This window comes from Lutra lutra, chromosome X (genome assembly GCF_902655055.1).
Source record: "Lutra lutra chromosome X, mLutLut1.2, whole genome shotgun sequence".
Lineage (NCBI taxonomy): Eukaryota > Metazoa > Chordata > Mammalia > Carnivora > Mustelidae > Lutra > Lutra lutra.
Genome location: NC_062296.1, coordinates 98,055,845 through 98,081,531, shown reverse-complemented (window position 1 = coordinate 98,081,531; position 25,687 = coordinate 98,055,845). Strand labels below are relative to the sequence as shown.

Here is a 25,687-nt window from a genome sequence, read left to right as displayed (position 1 = left end):
ATTATTTAAATAAAGCAAGGAGAAAATTGTTACATTCAATTTTTATTCATATATTTAAATTAGGGGGGAAAAAGAAAATCACAGAGATTCTATTCTAAATCAACAACCTGGATGAGAAAATCAGAATCTTGCGTGATGAGTAAACAACCTTTGAAATCATGCAAGAATGAGTTCCTAGTGGTTCAGCGGAGCTGAGTGGAGCTCCACTCCACTCAGCGGAGCTCACCATGGAGACAGGATGATTTCATGCCCCAGGGGACACTTGGCGATGTGTGGAAATAATTGGGGTTGTTGTATCTGGGGAGGGGGTGCTCCTGACGTGGTCCATGGAGATCAGAGATGCTGCTCCTCACCTGACAGTGTCCAGGATGTCCCACCCCAGAGGACCATTCAGCTCCAGATGCCCACAGTGCCATGACTGAGAGAACCCGACCTGGATTTGACCAATTTCCCAACTCTGCCTCTTCTCCACTCTTGTTAAGGACACACATGGGAATTTCTGACTTTAAGCATCTCCCCTGCTTTAGCTGTGTTGACTGGCCCAACTGCAGATGTTGGTTCAGCAAAGAAAGAAAAGAAAGCAAGGAAAGGAAGGAGATGCTCAGCCGAAAATTATGATCAACTATTTGCTCCATTTCAAGTATGGCACGCTGAAATTTGCCCAGTTCTTCCTGGGTTGCAATCATGTCTTTGAGTTGCTCACCTATGTATGGATTACCCCCACGAAGATAACACACCGGTGCTCCACACTGGGCATCAAGCCACCATCATGGGTCCACTCTGTAAGTCTACTGTGGCTTTGGTTCTATAATTGCATGATTTTCCAGGTGTGTAAGGGAAAGAAGGAACTTTTTGGAAGAACATACAGGCACTTCCAGGACTGGTCTCTGTGGCTAGAAGATTTTTGTTAGTGAATATTAATAGGGAGAATGTTTTAATTACTGGAGAGGCTGCATTTGGCTTTATTAGTTGGCCCTAAGCTGTACCCTAACCCCTAGAGCCCCCTGGATCCACAGAAGAGTGGGAGTAATCATAGTATTACTGTCCTTCCTCCAAAGCTTGAGGAGATAACATCCAGGTAGCATCGCGGTGCCCTTGGATGAAAGGTCCCATAAAAGTAATTACTGTTTTGATTTCAGCTGTGGTTGAGGAATGCCTCCCAGAATTATACAGCTTTACCATCAAAGAACCCCAAAAGATCAGTGAGTGCATCTTCCTCACTTTAAAGGAGATAGCATAGATTACTGCACCATGAGTATATTTATCCCTTCCTCTTCAGCGTGATTTCAGATGGCTTCCTCCGGATTCTGTGGAAAAGCAAGGTTGCCATCCACACCCTTACCCCTGCCTTTTGCCTGCTGCTTCCGGAGTGAGAAGAATGACACACCATGGTGTGCCATTGCTTATGATTTCTCCAAAATTTAATATTTAGTGACAGCGTCCCCTCACAAAACTTCCACTAGCTAAGCATGCGGGTAATTTTCTTGGAATCTTTCCTAAAAGTGTATTTATTTCCTGGGGCTGCTGTAACAAATGACCACAGACTGAGGGCTTACAGCAACATAAGTGTAACCTCCCCCAGTTCTGGAGACCAGAGTCTGAGATCCAGGTGGGGAAGGGCTGCTGAGATCCAGGCAGGGCAGGGCTGTGCTCCCTCCTGAACCTCCATGGAAGGGCCCTTCCTGCCTCCTCCAGCTTCTGGGGCTCCAGGCGTCCCTGGGTTTATGGCCACACCCTTCCCATCTCTGTCTTTGTCCTGACATGGCTTCTCTATGTTTGTTTCTCCTCTTATGTCTCTTACAAGGACACCTTACTTGGATTTAGGGCCACCCTCATCCTCAATGATGTCATCTTCAGATCCTTTACTTCATCACATCCAAAAATACCCTATTTGCATATAAGGCACCATCTCCAGTTTCTTCCATGTAACTACCTGATAACCTCTCTCTCACTAAAGTGTCCATGACTGATACGTTTTGCTATTTCTGGGTCATTGGGAGGTAACCTCTAAAGGTGAAAACATGAAAATCAGCAATTTTAAGGCTTTTTTTTCCAGATTTGTTGAGATGCAATTGACACAGAACATGGTAAATTTAAGACATACAATGTGATGATTTGCTGTCGGTATGTATTACAAAGTGATTACCAAAAATCGGCTAACACATCAGTCTCTCACATACTTGCATTTTTTCCGCCATCATTTTGGAAGGTCCATACGACCAACAAAGAGCACTGGTTTGGGGGTTTTGCTTCATTTGGATTTGGTTTTTGACTCTCATTCTCCCTATGGAAGAATATAGACCACACACATCTGCATTTGCGTTTTTATCCTTTTGAGGATGTAATTCTTTTGTTGACTAATGTATTTCCTGCCTTTTCAGTTAATAACATGACCTTATAGAATAGGATTTTGAGCAGTGCTTTTTGATTAGGTCCATAACTTTGAACATCTCTTCAAAGATAGCTGGGAAGTAAAACCAATTTGGAAAACCACATTGATCTATGATACCAGTCTCTTGCATTTATCCATCTCCAGAAGCCCAAATATGCATCACCAGGTTGCCCACCTTTAAAAAATTCCTCTGTTAAAATCTGGGTGTGGGGGAGGAAGGGGAGAAATGGGTTGTGCAGAACGGTGTAGAGGAGCTTCCTGAATAGACACGTTTTTCTTGATTTGATATGTATAATTCTTTGAGACAGTAGGAGCTCTGTTATAACTCTGATTTCCATCTACTTTATAAATAGCTTTTATTTCTTTTTGGTCAGAAAGATCAGGTGACTAGGACCATCCATGGTGAGTTTACCAGTCTTGGGTTGGAGAGATACATTCTTAGGGAATGAGATGGATATGGCTACAGTTGGTAAATTAACAACAACAACAACAACAACAACACCATTCTTGCATCTTTTATGCAACCTTTGCAAAATACTCGGTGTCTTCAGTGAGCATATACTAGAAATGCATTTTGGAAACTACTGGAAATTTACAGGAATGCCATGTAATGTGTGAGGCAATGGGGGTGGAGAGAGGAAACATTAGAGTATGGCTTCTTGGGACGTGACCATGGAAACAAGTTGAGTACACAAGTATTGATGGGGGTTTCTGTGGGGCAGAGGCAATGGGAGGGTCAGCTTCAACAAGTGGCCCAGGAAAATCATCCCACCCAAGAGTCTTCCTGGAGGTCTAAGACGACAAGGGAGCCCTGCGAATTGGACAGACACACACACACACACACGTACATGCACACACATGATTATAAGGAAGAGACCTTCTGAAGGCTACATCTGCAATTTACCAGCCTCTGTGAAAGTGTTCTAAGCTCTATGACCCCAGCTCCCTCTCCCATAAAACAAAAGAAGTGTCATAAAGCCTTTGAGACAAGCAGGGTGAGGTATTTTAAGGATCCAAAGGGAACATTGCAGATGCCTTGGGGATGAAAAAGCCCTATAAACTCTAGGGTGGTGTCATTAATCATTATTATATACCATTTGCCTTGTGGGGAGGTTCCTCAGCCTATCAAGTATCAACAACTTGGAGCCATTTGGGGAACTTCTGTGGGGAGAACACAGGACTCTACTACTCTTTGGACTCTTATAAAAGGATCGTAATTATAGCTGCTAACATGCCTTCTTGCATTCAAGGAGTTGGGCCAACATCGCCATACGTCCATAGTGTTCATCACTGTGTGTGTGTGTGTTTTTTTTTAAGGTAGACATTGCTTATCTACCTTGGGGAGGAAAATGTTCCTGTAGCTGTATACCATACGTACCGTATGCCTGGTACACATAGTTATGGAATGTCTGCCCATTCATCGACGACTTCTGTATTTCAGTGACTCTGCCATGAAGGCCTTTTGTTGTCAGATCCACATCATGTGTTGGAAATCTGCCATGACATCTACCCAGAAATGACTGGGTCGTGTTCTTTGTCAGATTCTCTCTGGGTGAACATGACTAGTTTGCAAGTGAGCTGTGAAGGATTGAGAGGATGACCACATGAACAGGTTCTTTAGTCCTTTGGATCAACAGCCTGGCTATGACACAAATGTCGGCTCTACAGCTCTTGTTTTTTTCTTTTTCTTCCCTAGGGGAGCAGCACACACAGTCATGAAGCAGCCATTCTCTAACTGGTGAGTAGGTGACTTTGTAAACCATCCTTTTTCTCTGTATCCTTGTCATGTTCTCCGTCCCGTGTTCCTCACCCGGGCGGATGTTTGGTCTACTTCATCCGCCCTAAACCTGCTACAGATAATGAGGGGTGTGCCAGGGGCTGTGGGTTGCTGACGTCCCACAGGATGCCTTTTCTGAGGAAGCGACGCTTACCTTACGAGTGACGGCGTGTATGCAAATTCATCGGGTTACCCAAGGTCCAAAGTCATGGGTCGTTGTAGGGATTTTAAGGATGCCATGGATGAGCCAAGGCTGGGGAGTGGGTAGTGAGAGGAAAGCATGATGGAACAGCATAGAACATCACGTGGGGTGGCTTGCCAATCATGGCGCAATGGGAAGCCATTGGACTTTGTTGGGGAGCGTTGCAACCAGATTCATAGGATAGGGTTGCTCGGGTTGGCTGCATTTTGGAGGGAGCTCAAGTGGCAAAAATGGGACGGGCCAGGCCATTTGGGAGAGTTTTGAGGAATCCAACCGAGACACGCTTTGAGTTAGTTGGCTTGCCGTGACGGGGCCTGTAGGTGGATGCATGCAAATGGATTTAAGATGCATTTTTTTGAGGTAGAGTGAGCAGGGCTTGGAATGGAATGGATCAGTTGGAATTTGGGGTTTTGGAAACACTTTCCTGCATGAGACAATGGTCCTCTACTGGGAACGATTTTGTTCAAAATCTTTTTGGAGCATATGATAGCATTTAATAGTCACAAATGCATGAGTCTACAGCCTAACACTTAGGAGCATATGCAAGTATGCCAATTTTCATTTTTCAGATGTTAAAAGAATTCTCAATGTTATTTTAAATAAATATTTTAATGTATTAAAAAGTATAACTGAGCATCAAAAGAAAAAAAAAAAAAACAAAAGAAAAGCCAGGCTCACTAGTGATTTGCTCCTGATTTTCTATTTTGTTTACATTTTTATTCAAATAAATCAAATTATGAGGCCTCCCATTCAGGTTAAATTCAAATAAACCCACTCGGGTTTAAACAGTATTTAAAGGTCTCATATCGTGAAAAGGTTGGGAAAGTTATAAGAATTTAAATATCACCATGCATAGAAAATTAATGTGTATGTTATACTATGTTAACATGGAATAGGACTTTTAAAAAAACATTCTGGGGGCGCCTGGGTGGCTCAGTCAGTTTAGCATCTACCTTCGGCTCAGGTCATGATCCCGAGTCCTGGGATTGAGTCCCACATCGGGTTCCCTGCTCCCCAGGGAATCTGCTTCTCCCTCTCCCTCTGCTCCTCTTCCTTGCTGTGTTCTCTCTCTTTCTCTGCCTCAAATAAATAAATAAAATCCTTAAAAATAAATAAAGAATAAAGGCATAAAATAAAATAAGTTCCGGATTCCGAGGAAGGTAGTCCAGGGGTCCAGTGTGATGGGCGTCGGTAAGAAATAGCACGATGGCGCCTTCTCAGCCGCCCACAAGGCAGGATTGACCGTGTGTGTTGCTGTGTTTGTCACGTCCCCAAATGCTTCCAGGACCAGGTGGCTGTCGGTGTGCCTGTGTTGCTGGCTTGGGGGTCTGAGTGCGGCCTTTACCACGAGGAACTCCAGGCCCAACATCGTGCTGCTAATGGCCGACGACCTTGGGGTGGGGGACATTTGCTGCTACGGTAATAACACAGTGAGGTAAGGAAGCCATCCCTGCCCCACTGTGGAGGGAGGGGTGCCCCGGACCCTCAGGAGCAGCTGGACCCTAGCAGGGGCGTTGCCGGCTTTGACCTTCCACGGGCACTAGGAAAAGCAGAGCTCAGCCTTTGCATCTGTCTCTCCCTGGTCTGGTGGCTGCTGTCCTGCTTTTGAGGTGAGATTCCCCTAACATGGCAGCTCCTCTGTAGCCCACGGAAAAGGCACCATTCAGGGGGCGGAGCCCATGCACAGGATGGTACAGCTGTGCCCTCTGTCTGCTTCCAGAGCTTCTGTATGGCCCCCAAAAGGCAACCCCACACCTAGTACCAGTCGCCTCTACCCCTCAGCCCTCAGCCCTCAGCGCCTAGCAATCGCCAATGTGCTCTGTCGCTTGGGATTGGCTCATTCCAGAAATGCTACATCCTGAGCAGCTTCAACAACACACATGGATTCCCTCCTGGTCCTGGGGCTGGGAGTGTGAGATCCAGGCAGGGCTGAAGCTGGGAGGCTAAGGTCCAGGCACGGTTGAAGCCAATTTCTCCTGACCTCCCCTCCCTGGTGTGTAGACCCCATCTTCCCCCTGTGTCCTTATGTGGCCGTCCCTCTGTGTGTACTCATCTCCTGTTATCAGGACCCACCTCTGACTTCAGTTTTAACTCCTTTTCCTCATTAGCGACCCCCAACTCCAGAAATGGTCCCATTCTGAGGTCCCAAGGGATAGGACTCCTACTTATAAATTTTGGGGACCACCATTCAGCCCATAATACACATGATGTGCCCTTTGGTGTGCGGTTTCTTTCACCAAACATCGTGTTTTCAATGACGTGGTAGCGGGTGTCATTCCTTCCTTTCTGTCTGTATTGGATAATGTCCCATGGCAGACATGAATGGCGTGAAATTTTTTCAGGGTCTTCCCTGAATTATTTCCGAAGCCTTCAGTGACCATGATCCTTCTGCTGAATGCCCCTTGCTCCCCAGCTCCAGACAAATCTTATTCATGTGCAAATACACTGTGCCTCTTAGTCTGAGTTTAAATACTGCCCTTCCCGCTTGGAATGTGGCTCACGGAATAGTCCTATATTTTAAGTACATTGTTGGAGTTGGAAAGGAGCGAGTCTTCTTAAAGGCATTGAAGGTCTACATGAGCCCACGTGTTTCCCTGTTTAATTTCCGCAAGCAAGTGATGGGTAAGGCAGGAGACATTGCTTGAGAATCTGGTACTGTCACTGTCCACCAGACACTGAGTGCACCTGCACCCGACATAGGGCTGCACAGGGTCTCCCTGACATAGATACTGAGAATATTGGGGAGGTGTACAACTCTGTCCTCTATTGCACTGCTGGGGGCTTGTGAGACTAGGATGTCATTCACGTGTTGTTAAGATCAGGGATACCTTATCTGATGAGCTACGTGGGCAGTGAATGAAACCCCAAAATTTCCCCATTTGGTTATTAAAAAGAAAGATACATTTTTACTAGCAGAAATACAGTAAAATTTTATGTAACCCAAGTCACCCGTTCACTTCAGGAATATATTATGAGCAAACGGACTAACGTTAGCGTTGAAACGCCTATGAGCTCAGACTGGCTAGGGTCTAATTATACCTGCGGACCTCGATTAGTCTGCAATTGTTTTGCCTGAAATACATTGTTTTAAAGTCTGCTTTCCGTCTCCTCGGGGCCGTCGGGGAGGCATGCGAGCAGTTCGACGGATTGACGTTTAAGAGGTATGTGTTTCAGGTCTACTGGAAAGTCAGGCCACTGGACTCAAAACAGGATGGCTTTGAATGTTCTTTGTCTTCTTGAGAATTAGAGACCCACGTGCTGAATCCTCCCTCTGTCCGCAGCACACCCAATATTGACCGCCTGGCAAGCGAGGGCGTGAGGCTCACCCAGCACCTGGCAGCCGCCTCTGTATGCACCCCAAGTCGGGCTGCCTTCCTGACCGGCCGGTACCCCATCCGATCAGGTGGGACAGGGCTATGTGAGGATGATGTTGTCTTTATGCCATGCTTTCTTCTCCTAGGTCTTGGGAAGAACAAGGAACAGAAGGAGCATCGTACATCACACACACGCACAACATGACGTTGTAGCATCAACATTATGAATATCGATTTTTTTAAAGATTTTATGTATTTATTTGATAGAGATCACAAGCAGGCAAAGAGGGAAGAGAAAGCAGGCTCCCCTCGGAGCAGAGAGCCCAATGTGAGGCTCGATCCCAGGACCCTGGGATCATGACCTGAGCTGAAGGCAGAGGCTTTAACCCACTGAGCCACCCAGGCGCCCCTGAATATCGATTTTTATACTGAGCTGCAGCATTTTGAACTTTTTGTGATGTAGAAGTTACCAATATTCCCAATCCGTAAGTTTCTATGTTTCTACCCAAGCATAGAGATGCCTACATCAAGGATAGAGATGTATAGAGAGTAAACATCAAGTATAGAGTTGCAACATTTTCAACATTTTGTGATGTATAGGTTATCAATATTCCCAATCCCTAAGTTTCTACCCAAGTATAGAGATGCCTGCATAGGACCTCAAACTCAGAGAAGGGTCTGGAGGAGACGTGGGTTTCTCCTCATGCAAGAAGATGAGATCAAAGTTCTGCTCCATCAAATTTGTATACACACACTAACATCTATACATATATTTATAATTAATTAAAAGATGTAATCACTTTTCTTGAAAATGATAAATGGGATTTTGTCTTTTAGGATTTGGCAAAAGGCATCCTTTTTAATGTACTTTTCTCTGTTGAGAACAGAAAAACGAGAAGCAGATAGGATCACAATGCTATTTTAACATATTTTGATTTTTTTATTGACTGTGCATGTTTGTGTGATGCCTTTCATGTATAGGTTTATTCTTTTTTTTTAAGATTTTATTTATTTATTTGGCAGACATCACAAGTAGGCAGAAAAACAGGCAGAGAGAGAGGAGGGAGCAGGCTCCCTGCTGAGCAGAGAGCCCAATGCGGGGCTCGATCCCAGAACCCTGGGATCATGATCTGAGCCTAAGGCAGAGGCTTTAACCCACTGAGCCACCCAGGTGCCTCATACAGGTTTATTCATGTTGGTTGTAACATCAGTAGGTCATGTGCACCTCAAGGCACAAAGTTCCAGTGGTCAAGATGCAAGGAATAGTTCAGTGAGCATAGGAAGCTCACAGGGGCCCCTCCAGCACTCCAGGAAAGTCCTCCTGGATGATGTTGCTTGAAATGTGAGGAGTTAGGAGGGAGGGTGTGCTCAGCAGAGGAACGGGCATGCACAGACAATGCAGTCAGGCATGAATGCAAGAGGTCAATGAGGCAGCCACAGCAATAATCAGTTGTCTCAGATTAGCAAACATAGTGTAAACTCTACCCCAGATTTAGATTTCAATAGAAGGTGAGGGACGGGCAGTAATGAGGTTTGACTATGGGACGGAAATGGGTTGGTAGGGTTCTTCAGAAGGTCGTGGGATGGTGGACAGCATTTGGCTGGTGGACATCCAAGCACAGACCAGCTGAATCTCTGCTCAAAAGCTATGGTGTGGGAGATAACTAGCTATTCAAAATCTTTACTGGGGTAGAGTTATCAGGACTTGACATGGGATTGGACAGAAGAAGCTGAGTGAGAGGGAGGATCCCAAAGGAATTCGTGCACTGGGTGGCCAGGGGGATCATGACGTCCTTTGTTGAAGCACGTTTGAAGTACGATGACCACGGACTCTGTGTTGGTCATGTTGTGATTTGGGTTCCTAAGTATAGAGACGTCTAGATAGGACCTCAGCTTCAGAGGAGGGTCTGGAGGAGATGTGGGTTTCTCACTAGGTAGAGAGATGGCATCAAAGTTCATGACTGAGGTCCAAAGATATCATCCAGAGTCACATACACAGTTACATTTGAATTTTGAGTCATCGATGACTAGATTTTTAGTATGCCCCATGCAACATCTGGTGCTTATATAAGAAACCATTCATTGTTCATATGAAATTCCAGTGTGACCTGGTATCATGTGTGAGCTGGTGATCCTGATCTGCACAGAGCATGTACCTTTGACAGATGTGAGGACAAGCTAAGTAGAAACAAAAAAGTGAGGGAACATTCTCAAAAGAACAGAATGGTGGAGACGCAGTAGAAGACATTTCAAGGAGAGCAGGATGAATCCTGGAGTTTGTCGTGAGGGTCATGAAAGAGGGATGGTGGGACTCACGGTGCCTCCTTCTCTGACTTCAGGAATGGCATCTGCCTTCAACCTGAACCGAGGGCTCACCTGGCTTGGAGGCTCGGGCGGTCTGCCCACCAATGAGACGACCTTTGCCAAGTTGCTGCAGCATCGCGGCTACCGCACAGGGCTCATAGGTATGGCCCGCAGGACTCTGAACTTGGAAGCATGTTCATGCACATCCCCTTTATAGTGGGATTTAACCTTCCCGGGACGTCAGCGGGACCCATGCCAGCTGCCCTCTTGTTGAAAGGAGACATGTGGGGTAGGGATTCAATGTACGATTTTCCCGGACCTTCGGTATATTGAGCAGAGTATGGGAAGAATCATGGGAACCAAAAGCAAATGGGCTTGTCCATCGCTATCACCAAAATGGAATATTCTGTAGGGGGGCGTGACGGGGGGGGGGTTTACTGCTTTCATAACATTATTACCAGCAGAGAAGTGAGTGCATTTTTATTTATTTTTATATTTTTGAAGATTTATTTATTTTAGAGTGAGAGAGAGCAGCGAGCAAAGGGGTTTCTACTGCCCTGTTTGAGTTGGAAAGATGCAGGGTGTAGAGAAAACAGTGTTGGTGACAATTATGACAACCTTCTGAGCATCCTCAGGGCGGTGACTGGGGTACCAAGAAGATGCCCCCACGGCAAGACAGTGCAAGTCGTACTTAGCTTTTGCTAAGCAAAGCCCACGTTCTAGAAACAGGTGGACGTGTCGGCTGCCATTTTGTTTTTCCCGCAGGCAAGTGGCACCTGGGTTTGAGCTGTGCCTCTCGGGACGATCACTGTTACCACCCACTCAACCATGGGTTCGACTACTTCTACGGGCTGCCCTTTGGCCTCCTCAACGACTGTCAGACGTCCAAGACCGCAGAGCTTCACCGCTGGATACGGATCAAACTCTGGATCTCCACGGCGGTGCTCTGTCTGGTCCCCCTCCTGCTGCTCATCCCCAAGTTCGCCCACTGGTTCTCTGTTCCATGGAAGGTCATCATCGCCTTTGCTCTTCTTGCCTTTCTCTTTTTCATTGTCTGGTACTCCAGTTATGGGTTTACTCGACGTTGGAACTGCATTCTTATGAGAAACCATGAAATTATCCAGCAGCCGATGCGGGAGGACAGAGTGGGTTCCCTCATGCTCAAGGAGGCTCTGGCCTTTATCGACAGGTATGGAGCCCTTTGTGGTCTGATTCCATGCATGGGAATTTTGCTTGTATTTCAGAGAAGTTGGTTCATCTTGGGGTTATGGACCTTCGTGTGTCTGTGTGTGATATTTTCATATACTAAATCTCTCCTGCGGATAAAACTGAGCATTAAATTTCCTGTAAATTATAAACACTGAAAGGGTAAAGAAATATATCTTGCTCACTCTTTTTTATCAACACTGGAATCCCTATACTTTGGTCCATATCACTTCAATATGGATTGGGATCTAAATGGATTCAACCTTTGGGATTGATGTTGATTTGATGTGCTTTAGAAGCAGCTTTAGAAGCAGAAAATCCTTCTGTGTGCATGAATGATGAGGGAGTCATTTTATGTATAGATACCTAATTTGAAGTTTTATGTGTTCAATACAAACCACGTAGGCATGAAGGTAATTGTCTCCCAACTTTGCATGCTGGCTCCCTTCTAGGTTACTAGCCAGAAGCAGATTGAGTTGTGGGTGTGGATGCTCTTTGAGCTGGTGTGTATGGGGTTCTTGGAGTGGATGGAAGATGAAAATGTGTAATGCTGTGGGGTTAATGTGTCCAACAGTGGGATCCCATCTACTCATACACTTTGAGTCTTTGTTTTAACACAGTGGTCACAACGTAATCACTCAGCTCTGGTTGTCACTCCCGTGGCTGTCTGTGACAGAACACACCCAATCTCTATGCACTTCCCCCTTTATAGTGCCCAGTTGTAAAAGTGTGTGAAGGAGGAGTCTTAAGTGGCCCCATTGGATATTGAAGTGCAGAACACAACAGACAAGATGTATGAACACCTTAGCTCCTTCTATCTGGCTACCTGTGATTCTGCATAACCAGCCTCATAGCCCAAAGTTAATGCCAAAGCTCCAGCCATCACATTTATGTTCCAGACAGCACAAAAGAAGAGGAGGAGAAAGAAATGAAGAAGTCTTTCTTCAGAAGACAGATTGCACTCACTATTTTGTTGCTAATGCAAACGTCCCAATATTCTTTATTCCTACTCATGGCCTCTCTGCGGACGTCCCTCTGGGCTATTTGTTAATCTCTTGAGGGGTATTGGTCATGTAGGAACATAGACAACCTCTATCAACTGTTGCGAGATCTTTCAGCTGATGTGGAATCCTAGTCCTGGAGAAAACGTCTTTGTTGGTGACAATAACTTAGTTCACGTTCCATCCCTTAGGTATAAACGCAGCCCCTTCCTCCTCTTTGTGTCTTTCCTGCATGTCCACACTCCACTGATCACCAAAGAGAAGTTTGTGGGACACAGTAAATATGGACTCTATGGGGATAATGTCGAAGAAATGGATTGGATGGTGGGTAAGTGTCCAAAAAAACAATCTTACGTATCTGATGTGTGGGCTAGAGAAAATGAATGCATACTGATTGCCTCAAACAATGGACAGCCCCTTGTGGATCTTGGGCACTCAGTGAATATTTGTTCCCAGGAACTGAATCAAAGTCTGGCTGTCAGTGCAGCAAAATCAGTGAGTATTCCCTGCATGAAAACAGTTGCAATTATAAATATGGGATTTTCCCATCTTTAAAATAAAGACTGTTCAACACAGTAAATGAGACTGCCCTTCCCCATCATTCTGATGGATAGGAAAGGAAATGTGTTTTTCTCCTTAGCTCATTTTTATGGGAAAGGCTTAGAAATGTGGAGGGAATTTACTTTAACCGAAGTCATTTGTTTCAAAGTCATAAGGGTCAATGTGGAAACAAGCACAAAGGGTCATAAATGAGGATGTGGGGGTGTAGGGAGAGGAGGGAACACCATATGCATATCAGTAAAACAACGAATCGTGCCTTCCAAATAGCCTTTTCCATCAATTGGGCAGGATGGAGTATTTCTTCATCTCAAAAAGTGTAAGGAAGTATTTTTTTTTCTGCTACTTTTTGGAAAGTGTTCTCTGCAGAACCACCTAGACTAATAATAGTCACAGAATTGAAAAATTTTAAAGTTTCTCAAATATAAAAATGTTACTTTTATATATCCTAGATATATAAACATGCATTTCATATCTATTAATATATCAATTAAGTATATGTTTGATTTAAATTAATATTTAAAATGTATCCATGCACATTAAATATTAATGCTCACATATGTATACATATGCATATACTGTTTATATGTGTGTGTATGTGCGAGCTACAATATATACATTTTTTTAAATTCCCTGGCAGATACAAACATTGAAACCTGCTACAGTAAAAACATTTCTAACATTGTAACTTCAGTGAAGTTGTAAGATTATGATTTCTTTTCCTTGATGTTTGTTACGGTCCAGGATAATCTGCTTTGGAAACAAGGCATTCTGGTCCATTCGTATCTAGAGTCAACAGAGCTGTTTGATGCAAATAGACTTTCTGTCCCTTTTTATATGCAGAGTTTGCCACAAACAGCTAATTACATTTATTCTGTACTCTGTGTAAATACACAGGTGCTCTGTAAGTACTATTAATTGCATTTAGTAATATTTTTAATTGCATTCCCAGGCTTATCCCGTTTACATGGGAGAAATGAAAAATAGATATTTCTCTGAATGACGTCTTCCCAAGACACTGCATTTTTTCCCTTGCATGGCTTACGAAAATTCTATCAAAATCAGACACAGATCAAAAATCAGAGAGGCGGGGGCGCCTGGGTGGCTCAGTGGGTTAAGCCTCTGTCTTCGGCTCAGGTCATGATCCCAGGGTCCTGGGATCAAGCCCCGCATCGGGCTTTCTGCTCAGCGGGGATCCTGCTTCCTCCTCTCTCTCTCTGCCTGCCTCTCTGCCTACTTGTGATCTCTGTCAAATGAATAAATAAAATCTTAAAAAAAATTAAAAAAAAATCAGAGAGGTGTCTTGTGTGTGTGTGTGTGTGTGTGTGTGTGTGTTTCTAGTTGGTAATATGATGATCTCTGTCAAATGAATAAATAAAATCTTAAAAAAAAAATTTAAAAAAATCAGAGAGGCGTCTTGTGTATGTGTGTGTGTGTGTGTTTCTAGTTGGTAATATGATGATTAAACTTAAATCATTTCCTAAATTAATAACTTTTCCAGGAGAAGCCATAACAGTAGTATCCTCAGAATGACACACAAAGCCGATCTCCTGATAGCTCCAAGTGTCCAGGAATATTTTAAATCCTCTATTGGAGGGAACTTGTACTTTAAAAACATATTTTAGCAGGGTTTGATTCTTGCTTTCTTTCCTTGTATTTTTGTCTTGTAAAAGATTTTATGGGTATTCTGTTGCCATATGCACATACGTGTACACGCACGCTTCTATATGTTTTACACATTGCACACACAGAACTTTACGTGTATGTATTTCCAAGAAATAAAAGGATTCGCGTGTATTTTATTTACTTGGTGTAAGTTACAGATAACCTTTATGCTAAAGACGATAGCCAGCTCGAATGAATGAGAACTGATACTTTACAGGTAAATTGTTCTCTTACCAAAAAGCCATTATAATCTTTTTCTTAGGAAATCTGGGCTTTAAAGTAGGTTAATTTCTGGCTGCAACGTTTCTAAAAAATGGCCAGTGTGGCTTCCAAAACAAGTCACTTTTAAACAAGGAAACAGAAAGTTCGAGGAATTGATGCTTAAACCCGTTTTCTTTGCAGCCGGCTGCATTGTCTTTCCATGTTTGAACGGGGCAAGATTGTGGTGGGGGGGAGTCTCACTGGAGGGTAGGACTGTGGTGTGACCAAACGGAGCCCAGGGTGAATGTCCCGCTGGAATTGGAAATTAAGTCAGCATAGTTTGGGATGTGGCTAGATCAGCTTTCTACTTGTTTTGTTCAAAGGCCCTTTGTTCCCAGGATGCCTGGGTAGCTCCGTATGTTAAGCATCTGCCTTTGGCTCAGGTAGTGTTTCCAGGGTCCCGGGATTGGAGCCCTGCGTCCAGCTCAGTGGGGACCCTGCTTCTCCCTCATGATCTCCCTTCCCTGTGGCTCCCCCTGCTTCTACTGTCTCTCTCTCTCTCTCTCTCTCTCTGACAAATAAATAAGTGTCATATTTAGAGGGAAAAATAAATACATAATATTTAAAGGGAAAAACAAAAAGCCCTTTGTCCCCTTCAGAGGTTACCCACACATCAGCACGATGCTTGCGGAGTGTAGTGAAGGACTCATTATGGTCCTATGCTTAAGGAGAAGAACAACCTGTAGGTCAGGAGCAACCTTCAGAGGGTGTGTGGGGTTACTGCCTCCTTTACGAGGCGGGGCTCATTCTCTCCAGGGGCAAGGGTATGAACCTGTGGCTTTATTCCTGGACATGTCAGTTTTTAAGGCATCTTCTCTGTTTAATTATTAGTGTTTGTGAGTTTCTTTGAAATGACAGGCCTAATACGTGATGGTTACTTGGATTTTGAGTGATGATCTTGTTGTATACTTCATACTAGTTCATAGTTTCTAATATATTGTATGTGTATGCATAGTGATGTATATAATATATAATATGTATATGTATTACTATGTAATTTGAAAAATAAATATATTTTCTTATATATTATGTAATATATATTCCCTATGTGTAGTATATATTTTATTTTAAATTCATATATTTACATATATTGTATATATATTATATTTCTTAAGTATTATGTAAGAAAATAATTAAAACTAAAACTAAAATGATGTATTAAATGTCATATAATAAAATTGCATATTACATAATAAAATACTGTTGGTGTTATATAATAAGTAACCATTATATAATACTATTAGATAATAGATAATCATCAAATATTATACAATATTTTAATAGGTCATTTATATTATATAATTTATTTATTTATTTATTTATTTATGTCTATATATTTATATATAATATATTTATATATTTAATGTACTATTTTAAGGTATTATTAATTATAACTTTTATGGTTACAAATATTTCATTATACCTACATATCATTTATTACATATTTGCATATCATATATTACATATTACCATATAATATAGGAAGTATATAGGATTATAATACATAAATTATATTTATATATTTACATATGAATAATATACTTATCATATATTATAGTATAGATTATGCAATACAATTTATCATTTAAAATATAATATCTAAACATCTTATATATTTTTATATTTTAAATATAATTGTGTTTATTATTATATTTAGACATAATTTATATCACATATTTGCTATTTATTATGTATTTATACTAAATATATGCTTTAACATACATATATAAGTAACATAATGTAAAATATATAACAAATAATTTTAACTATCTAAAGCTCAATTGTATATTGTACACTCTGAAGTATATGCCTTCTATGGCATAGAGCATATATTTATGTCTGTACTCTATAGTATACTTAAATATATTTCATATATATTAGAGTACAGAATCACGATTTATTGTCTATTATGATAGCCTATGCCATAAAATAACCCTTAATTATACTGTTAATGCTAACCCATGCCTAATAATGACATCATGCACTTACAGTGGCCCATGGTGAAAGGTGAGAGTTTCTTGTTTTCCTCCACACCAGGTAGGATCCTGGAGACCCTGGACCGGGAGCTCCTGACCAACCACACGCTGGTGTACTTCACCTCTGATAACGGGGGTCGCCTGGAGGTGCAGGAAGGCGAGGCCCAGCTGGGGGGCTACAACGGCATCTACAAAGGTGATGTGCAGAGACCCCATGTGTCTGAGTTTCATCCCTCCCGTGGTGTGTACTTTTCTGTGCCTGCATGTGCATTCATTTGCAAACTCAGTTTGGAGAATTTCGTGGGAGTTGTCCCCTCTTACGAAACCAGACGGAAAAAGGTGCAGGTTTGGGGGTGGTTTCTGAGAATTGAAGAGCAAAGTGCCTGAAGTAATGAGAGCCTCCTGAGTGAAAATGCAGAGGGTCTCAATGACCATCTAAAGCAGGCCTCTCAGGCTTGGCACCCTGAGCATTTGGGGCTGGATGACTCTTTGATGTGGGGTGTTCTGGGCACTGCAAGTGTGTTGAGCTTGTCCCTGGTCATCACCCTAGAGTTGCCAGGAGCACCTACCTCTCCCCTTAAAATATGACAACCAAAACTGTTTCCAGACATTGCCGAGTGTCTCCCAGGGCCAAAGTCCTTTCTAGCTGAGAACCTCTTCCACTAGAATAATATTTACCAGAGAACCCAAATGCAGGCTTTTAATGGAATGAAATCAATTATGTTATCACTATGCTTCAAACACAGTGAAATGATCAGGAAAGGAGGTGTTCATTTCGAGCAGGTGCCTTCCTCCTCACTGCGAGTGGATTCTTCTGACTTACTTGATGTACACCTGCTGGGTTATTCAGTAGCCCCACTGAGCCTGCCCTTGTGGATTGGCAAAGTAGATTAAACAGATGAGTTTAAAAATGAATTTGGTGTTTGCTACTTCCTTCCGACCACCCCAACCCCAATCAAAAAAAGTAAAAGGGTGTCAAACTTGCCATCATTACAAAAGTCAGAACTTTAGGAGTTTCTTGTACTTTATGAAACAATTTAGGATAGATAAGTAGATGATGGATGGATGGACGGATGGATGGATGGATGGAATAAAGAGATGATAGAATAGATAGATGCACAGATAGATAGATGGATAGATGGATGGATGGATGGAATAAAGAGATGATAGAATAGATAGATGCACAGATAGATAGATGGATGGATGGATGGATGGATGGATGGATGGATGGGTAGATGGCACCAAATAATGCATCATATTAGGACATCACTTGTTTTTATTTATGACAGTTGGGTTTGTCACCTGATGGCCACTTTCACAAGTCGAGTTTCAGCTTCTGGAAAGCAAGAAGTATATCTGAGGTACTCTGTATCTCTCTCTGTGAGTGAATATAGCACATTGGCATGAATTTGGCAAGCGGCGGAAAACGTTCCATCTAGATGTAATGCCCAACTGAGTGGAGAAATACGGTTGACTTGACTTCATCCTTGACTTTCATCTTTGGTTTCAGGTGGCCAGGGGATGGGCGGATGGGAAGGGGGCATTCGTGTCCCAGGAATATTCCGGTGGCCGACAGTCCTGGAGGCTGGGAAAGTGATTGATGAGCCAACGAGCCTAATGGACATTTACCCGACCCTGTCTTATATAGGTGGAGGAATATTACCCCAGGACAGGTATGGAAACAGCTCCAGCCACTCACCTCTCCCACTGTCTTAGAAACTGTGTAAGATTCACCTCTTTTTTGTTTGTTTGTTGTGTTTTTTTTTGTTATAAAATGAGTGAAGGTATGTAATAAGTTTTTTTTAGAGTCCATTCTTCTTCTCCCCTTCCTTCCCCTCCTCCTTCTACTTTTCCTCTTCTTCTCCCCTTCCTCCTCCTTCTTCTTTCTCCTTCCTCTTCTTCCCCCCTCCCCCGTCATAATATGTATGACCAAATCATGCCTCTCTCACCACTTTGTTTATCTCTCCCTCCCTCCTAAGAATCATTGACGGCCGCAATCTAATGCCCCTGCTGGAAGGCAGGGTGTCCCACTCAGAGCACGAGTTCCTCTTCCACTACTGTGGGGTCTATCTGCACACAGCCAGGTGGCATCAGAAGGACTGTGAGTATGAAGATGGCAGGCATGTGGGAACACAATAAAGACATACCCCGTTTCCTCTTCCTCTTGGGGGAAGTTGGGCCATGCACCCAGCACCCAGCTATGATGATTCTTTTTCCTTAAAGAAGTTAGTTAAGCAGCCATTGCCACGTGGTATATTTTAGAAGTATGTTTAAGCTTGTGTGCATGAATACATCAGAGTGAGAAAGAGACAGAAAGAGAGAATATGAATATCCAGAACCAAGGACATGGAAATAATTAGCAACAAGGAATAAAGTCTGCAGTGTGACTCCCACAGCAGTGACCGTCCCCTTCCAGTTAATCATCTCCTCCTTACCTTTATACTATAGGATTCATGGAAACAAATAAAAATTAACAAGAAATATTCATTTCCTTACATCTGTAGACACTAGAATTCTTACTTCATGGGAGTTAACTTAATTTGCAGAAAATATATGGATTTTTCTTCCATGTGACCCATCACTTGTGGTGTAATCCATTCTTTAGGTTAGTGTGGATCAATCTCCCCATAAAACTAGAAGAAACCCACAAAAACCTCTTCCTTCTAGATTCTGTCACAGTTAGGGGCATGATCAATGGTAAGTAACAAAACAAAACATCTCCCCTCAACAACAAAAAATTCCCAAATTTAACTATAAAACGTTAAACAAATGGAATTTTACTTATATTTTCATAATAAGGATTTCAGAAGTTGGAAGTGCTCAGCGCCAGGAACAGGATCTGGGTTCTTTCTCTATTTCTACCTGGCCCTCTCTGGCATGCATGTTTTCATTCTTACGCTCCTTCTAATGGTCTGGTGGCAAAGTGGTTGCTGTTTCTCCAGCCATCACCTCTGCTCTCCATAGAGGAGGGAGACAGAAGACCAAAGCGGGTAAAGGACTGAGTTAGGGGATTTAGCCTAATTGTATTAGAAAATCATAGCCTTTCTGCAAAACCACTTTCACAGAATTCTGTGTAAGCCTCATTGATCAGAGGCTGGGAAACACTTATGATGTTTTCCATCTAAAATTGATTTCCAGATATAAAACTATTAACCATTTATTCAGGAAGAGAGAACAGAAACAAGGAAGGAAGAGAGAAAGAGGGGCAGAGGGAAGAAGAACAGAACAAGGAATGATGCATCCTGACAAATCACCTCGGTCAGTATCAGACCTGAAATTGGTATTTAGCCTTAGAAAATTTTCCACTTTGCCTATGCCACGTCAGAGCAAAGTAGTGACTGGAGTTGGAATTTCCAGGATCAGGGCCACCAGGATGGTTCAGGTGGTTAAGCATCTGCCTTTGGCTTAGGTCATGATCAGGTTCCTTGGATCGAGCCCCACATTGGGCTCTCTGCTCAGCAGGGAGTCTGCTTCTCCTTCTGTCCCTCCCCCTGCTCAGGCTTTCTCTTTCTCTCTCTCAAATAAAAAATTAAATCTTAGAAAAATAAACTCAAAAAAGTTTATCAATTTTTGGCAAAAGTATTTGAGAAATATATTAATGGAAAGAGTCCTAAAATGATAAATACAGTATTCCAATGGAGTTCTGTTTTCCAGGTGCAACTGTGTGGAAGGTCCATTATGTGACTCCCAACTTCTCCCCAGATGGGGCTGGTGCCTGTTATGGAAGTGGTATATGTTCATGCTCTGGAGATGTCACCTACCATGACCCTCCCCTGCTCTTTGACATTTCCAGAGACCCTTCTGAGGCCCGACCTCTTAACCCTGATAATGAAGCGTTATTTGACTCGGTGGTCAAGAAAGTCGAGGCAGCCATCAAAGAGCATCGCAGGACACTCACACCTGTCCCACAGCAGTTCTCAGTGTTCAACACCATTTGGAAACCATGGTTGCAGCCCTGTTGTGGGACTTTTCCCTTTTGTGGGTGTGACAAAGAATATGACATCCTCTCCACTGCTTGGTGAGCAGAAAGGGGACACATGTTCCCCACCACCCATACACTGTTACAGAGGTCATGGGAACAACTCTCAGCTGACTCATTCATTCCATGTGGGACAAATAATTATGCTTTCCACCTTTTTTTTTAAACCCTCAGATTTCAGTTCTTTCTTCAAGTCCTGTCCAGGAGCTCAATGTAGTGAAAGTGGACCTGGACACCAGTGAACCTGGAGTAGAGCACTTGTGGAGTCATGTTTGTATACAATTGTGTCATTGTTCAAGCAAGAGGATAGACCAAGGTGACCTTCTGGAGATTCTTATGGGCCTGTGGTTCTTAGAAGATGATTAGAAGTGGTAGGTCTGATAGCATTGTATTTATGTAGTTGTGGTAGAAACTTCTACTTGCAGATCCTCTTCCCAGACATCTTATTTTTATCATCAGTGATGATAAATATTTTGTTTCAACCTGAAGCAGATGATGTACAGAACACTGGAAGTAATGTCCTACTCATTTCCACTCCTTGATTTCCTGCCTTTTCTGCTTTCCCTCTTTTCCTGTCTTACAAAATTCCCACCTACAGGTCTTGGTTCTTCTTCTTGGTAACCTTTGATTGGGGAGAACGTGTTGTTTCTTGGTGTTTTCACATGTAAAATGGGGGAAACCAGAGTCTATTGGATGGAGTAGCTGGGAACACTACATGCATTAATTCACTGGAAATCACTATATGTACAGTAAATAATCAATGTTATTGTAATGGATGTTGTAATTGTCTTCAGTTGTAATTCATCATATTCCATGAAGTACAGAGTAGGAAGAGTAAAGATGAGGCAATATTTAAAATAGAGAAATATGGATGAAAATGTTTTTAATTAATGAAAAGCATTTAGGAAGCACACTTAGAAAACAATCCTAAACAGCATAAAAAAATAAATCCATTCCTTGGACAATCATGGGAAAACTGCAGATTACAAAAGACCAACAAAAGAACTTTAAATCAATTGGAGGGAAACATCAGATTTCCCATGAAGTAAAAAGTATTAAAACAAGAGTCGATTTGCTAGGGCCCCAAGGAAGCCACAGGACTACAGAGTATTATATCCTCAAACTGAGAAAAAATTGTCAACCCAGAACTACCTACTCAAGTTATTTGATAATGATGGTGAAAATTTTAAAAACATAGATAGCTATTATTCTAGAGTTCTTTTTTAAAAGATTTTATTTATTTATTTGACAGACAGAGATCACAAGTAGGCAGAGAGGCGGGGGGGGGGGGGAAGCAGGCTCCCTGCTGAGCAGAGAGCCCAATGTGGGGCTCGATCCCAGGACCCTGGGATCATGACCTGAGCCAAAGGCGGAGGCTTTCTTTAACCCACTGAGCCACCCAGGTGCCCCTATTATTTTAGAGTTCTTATCCTTTCAAGTGTGCTTTCATGTATTTTGAAGTTCTCTGGTATTACAAGTTTTTTAAAGAATTGTTTCCCTGATGAATTGAACTTTTGATCCTTCATAATTTATCTCTTTGTACCCGCTAATGTTCTTTATCTTTGAGTCCAGTTAAGCTAAGATAAACATAGCCTTAGAGTTAAAACTTAATTAAATTAAAATTTCCTTCAAACTTTAAATTTTGTATAGTATTTAAATGGTGTACATTTTCTCATCACTTTAACCAATGTGTGGCTTTATATTTAAACTGTTTCTCATTGTGTGTCCACTATTCTCAAATTAAAAAAAGAGGCTAATTTAAAAAACAGAGTGCCTCTTTTCTAGACATCATATAATTGGGTCTTGCTTTGTTTTTTTTAATCTCTTCTGATCACCTCTGGTATTAATTGGAATGTTTTGTCCATTAACATTTAGTGTAATTATTATGATTGACCTTGGGTCTTCCAATCCTGTTTGCCACAACAATAGCTATGTTTCTGTCTTCTTTGTGTTACCTGATTATTTTTTTTTCTTTCAGAATTGTCTTTTATCTTTGGTCATTTTTGCTATTCCTTTGCAGTTTTTAGTGATGGATCTAGAAAGTATATATGTGTAGCTTATTGTGGTCTAATTAGAGTTAATATCCTATCACTTTCCATAAAATGGAAAACTTTGCTAGTCTCTAGATTTATTTGTCAGCACTCCATCACTATGCTGTAGGAGTTGTATGTATTACAACTTCATGTGGTTTGTAGCCCCAGAGAGTGTGATTATTTTGCTTTAAACCAGGTGTGTGTGTGTGTGTATATATATATATGTATATATATATATATATAAATTTTTATTTATTTTTTAAATTTCTTTTCAGTGTTCCAGAATTCATTGTTTATGCACCACACCCAGTGCTCCATGCAATACATGCCCTCCACAATACCCACCACCAGGCTCACCCAACCTCCCGCCCTGCCCCTCCAAAACCCTCAGATTCTTTTTCAGAGTCCATAGCTCTCATGGTTTGTCTCCCCCTTCCAATTTCCCCCAACTTCATTCTCTCCAGCTCCCCATGTCCTCTGTGTTATTCCTTATGCTCCACAAATAAGGGAAACCATATGACAATTGACTCTCTCTGCTTGACTTAGTTCACTCAGCATAATCTCTTCCAGTCCTGTCCATGTTGCTACAAAAGTTGAGTATTCATCCTTTCTGATGGAGGCATCATACTCCATAGTGTATATGGACCACATCTTCCTTATCCCTTCGTCTGTTGAAAGGCATCTTGGTTCTTTGCACAGTTTGGCGACTGTGGCCATTGCTGCTATAAACATTGGGGTACAGATGGCCCTTCTTTTCACTACATCTGTATCTTTGGTGTAAATACCCAGTCGTGCAATTGCAGGGTCATAGGGTAGCTCTATTTTTAATTTCTTAAGGAATCTCCACACTTAAACCAGACATATATTTTAAAGAAGTCAAGAGGAAAAAGTTGTCTTTTATGTTAAGCTCATTGTTGACTATTTCTTACGTTCTTTGTGTCTGGGGACTTTTGTTTTCATCAGTCGTCATTACCTTTCAGACTAAGGATATTGCCTTAGCATTTTTTTTTTTTTAACAATGCAGGTCTTTAGATGATGACTTCTCTTACCTTTAACGTTTTCCTTAACATCTATCTGAAAACGTTATTCCATCTTCATTCCTGATGGGTACTTTCACAGATTACAGATTCACATGTTGTTTTTTCTTTGATTTTATCACTTTAAATATGTTAGTCCCCAGTCTTCCTATTCTTCACAAGTATTTGTTATTCATTGGAACTAATGTTCCCTTGGGTCTCTTGTATTATTTTTCTTCGGCTGCTTTCAAAATTTTCCTTCTGCATTTGGTTTTTACCATTTTGTTTACGATGTGCATGAGATATGTTTTTCTTCATACTTATCCTACCTGACTTTGGCTGAGCTTCCTGAATCTGTAAATTTATGGATTTCAGAAAATTTTGGAAATTTTCTATTTATTCATTTCTGTTTCTATTGTATTCTCACTTCCTTCTCCTCTGTGACTCTAATTTAAACCTTTTAAGATTTTATTTATTTATTTGACAGAGAGAGATCACAAGTAAGCAGAGAGGCAGGCAAGTTGGCAGGGAAAAGCAGGGTCCCTGCTGAGCCAAGAGCCTGATGCAGGGCTCGATCCCAGGACCCTGAGATCATGACCTGCGCTGAAGGCAGAGGCTTTAACCCACTGAGCCACCCAGGCACCCCTAATTTAGACTTTCTGATATTGTTTTGTAAGACTTCCTTTTAATTTTTTTCTCCCTGATCTGAAAATTGGATAATTTCTGCTGATCTGTTTTCAAGTCATTGACTCTCTTCCCTTTGTGCCCTATTTAGTTCTTAGACATTTACAGTGAATTTTTGTTTAAGTTCTACATTCTGATTGTAGAATTTACATTTCACTCATATTTGATTGCTACTATGTCTTTGCTGATATTTACTATTTTGTTTTTGTTAGGGACATATTTTTCTTTATCTCATTGAATGTAAAGATTTCAGTTGCTTTCAAGTCCTTATCTAGGCCATCTTGGGGTTAATTTCTGTTACTATTTTTATTTGTTGGTTTTATTTTTGAAAGTGTGTCACATTCTCCTGAGTCTCTACATGGAGTGATTTTGGACTCTATCTTGAACGTTTTGCACATTTTGTTTTGTACATTTTGAACGTGATGCATGGGGATTCTGGTTTCTTTTATATTTACAAAAAGTGCTGATGTTTTTTATTTATCAGGGAATTAACTTGGTTGGACTCAAATTGAAAGCTCTGGCTACTAGGTAGCTGCTCAGAATCCCTATTGTACCCAAGTTTTCATGTCCGAGAGACCACCAAGTAGCCAACACTGATGCAATCACACAAGGATTTATTTAACAAGCTTAAGCTTGGGCCCAAGTATACCCATCACAGTGGAGTAGGGACTTGGACCCCGAACCAGATTACAGTCAGAGTTTTTACAGGCAGAGTAGGGGTGGACTTGGTGGTGGGTGAGGACAAAGGGGATTAGGAATGATGTAAGTCTCCAAGGATTTTTGGAAGCAAGGGCTCCAGGGCCTTGAGGGGCTAGTTATTGTTGGGAGAAAGGTTATTTATTACCAGTAGTAAAAATCTTCTTGTGAGACCCTTTAGATGTATATCAATTGGCTATATGATTGGGAATGATTCTCAATACTATCTTGGGGGTTTAGAGATAAAGTTTCCTAAAGGAATTGTTGAAGTAGACTTACAGGATCCTGGTCAGACCTGTCGGGGTAGGGGGTCAGTCAGGCTAGGATTGTCCTTAACAAAACCTCAAGGTGAGGGCAGTTGAGTCCCCAGGGGAAAGCCACTCTGTCTGTTTCAAGGGCTTATCAGTAGGTAAGGAATTTTAATGATTTTCTTCTGCCTCTGTTTCCCACATCACTCCCCCCCTGAACAATTTTTACCCTTAAATCTTTAAGGTTGTTGAAGGTGGAAGGTCTCATCTTCTGTAACTTCTTCCTGCTGAATAGGGGCATAGAGTTGTCCCTACCTACTCGGGTCAACATTGATCAGTTGAGGAATGTGTAGGGAAGTTACAGAAGACAGAGGC

At 41.9% G+C, this 25,687-nt stretch overlaps 1 protein-coding gene across 1 annotated transcript; it reads left to right on the top strand.

The window, feature by feature from the left end:
* The first annotated feature begins 4,101 nt into the window (after nt 1–4,101).
* Nucleotides 4,102–20,678, top strand: ARSH (arylsulfatase family member H). Its single transcript, XM_047715734.1, has 10 exons — nt 4,102–4,130; nt 5,657–5,806; nt 7,653–7,774; nt 10,025–10,150; nt 10,755–11,178; nt 12,388–12,528; nt 16,722–16,852; nt 18,167–18,329; nt 18,636–18,757; nt 20,311–20,678. Exons 1-10 carry the CDS (start codon nt 4,108–4,110, stop codon nt 20,676–20,678), a joined length of 1,770 nt encoding a protein of 589 aa, XP_047571690.1. The 5' UTR covers nt 4,102–4,107.
* Nucleotides 20,679–25,687: the final 5,009 nt, after the last annotated feature.

Bases quoted from the DNA above. Each gene is read 5' to 3' on its own strand.
- ARSH (XM_047715734.1), top strand. From the start codon at position 4,108: ATGAAGCAGCCATTCTCTAACTG. The intron at 11,179-12,387 runs GTATGGAGCCCT...TCCATCCCTTAG, and splicing joins GCTCTGGCCTTTATCGACAG to GTATAAACGCAGCCCCTTCC. The intron at 18,330-18,635 runs GTATGGAAACAG...CTCCCTCCTAAG, and splicing joins GGAATATTACCCCAGGACAG to AATCATTGACGGCCGCAATC.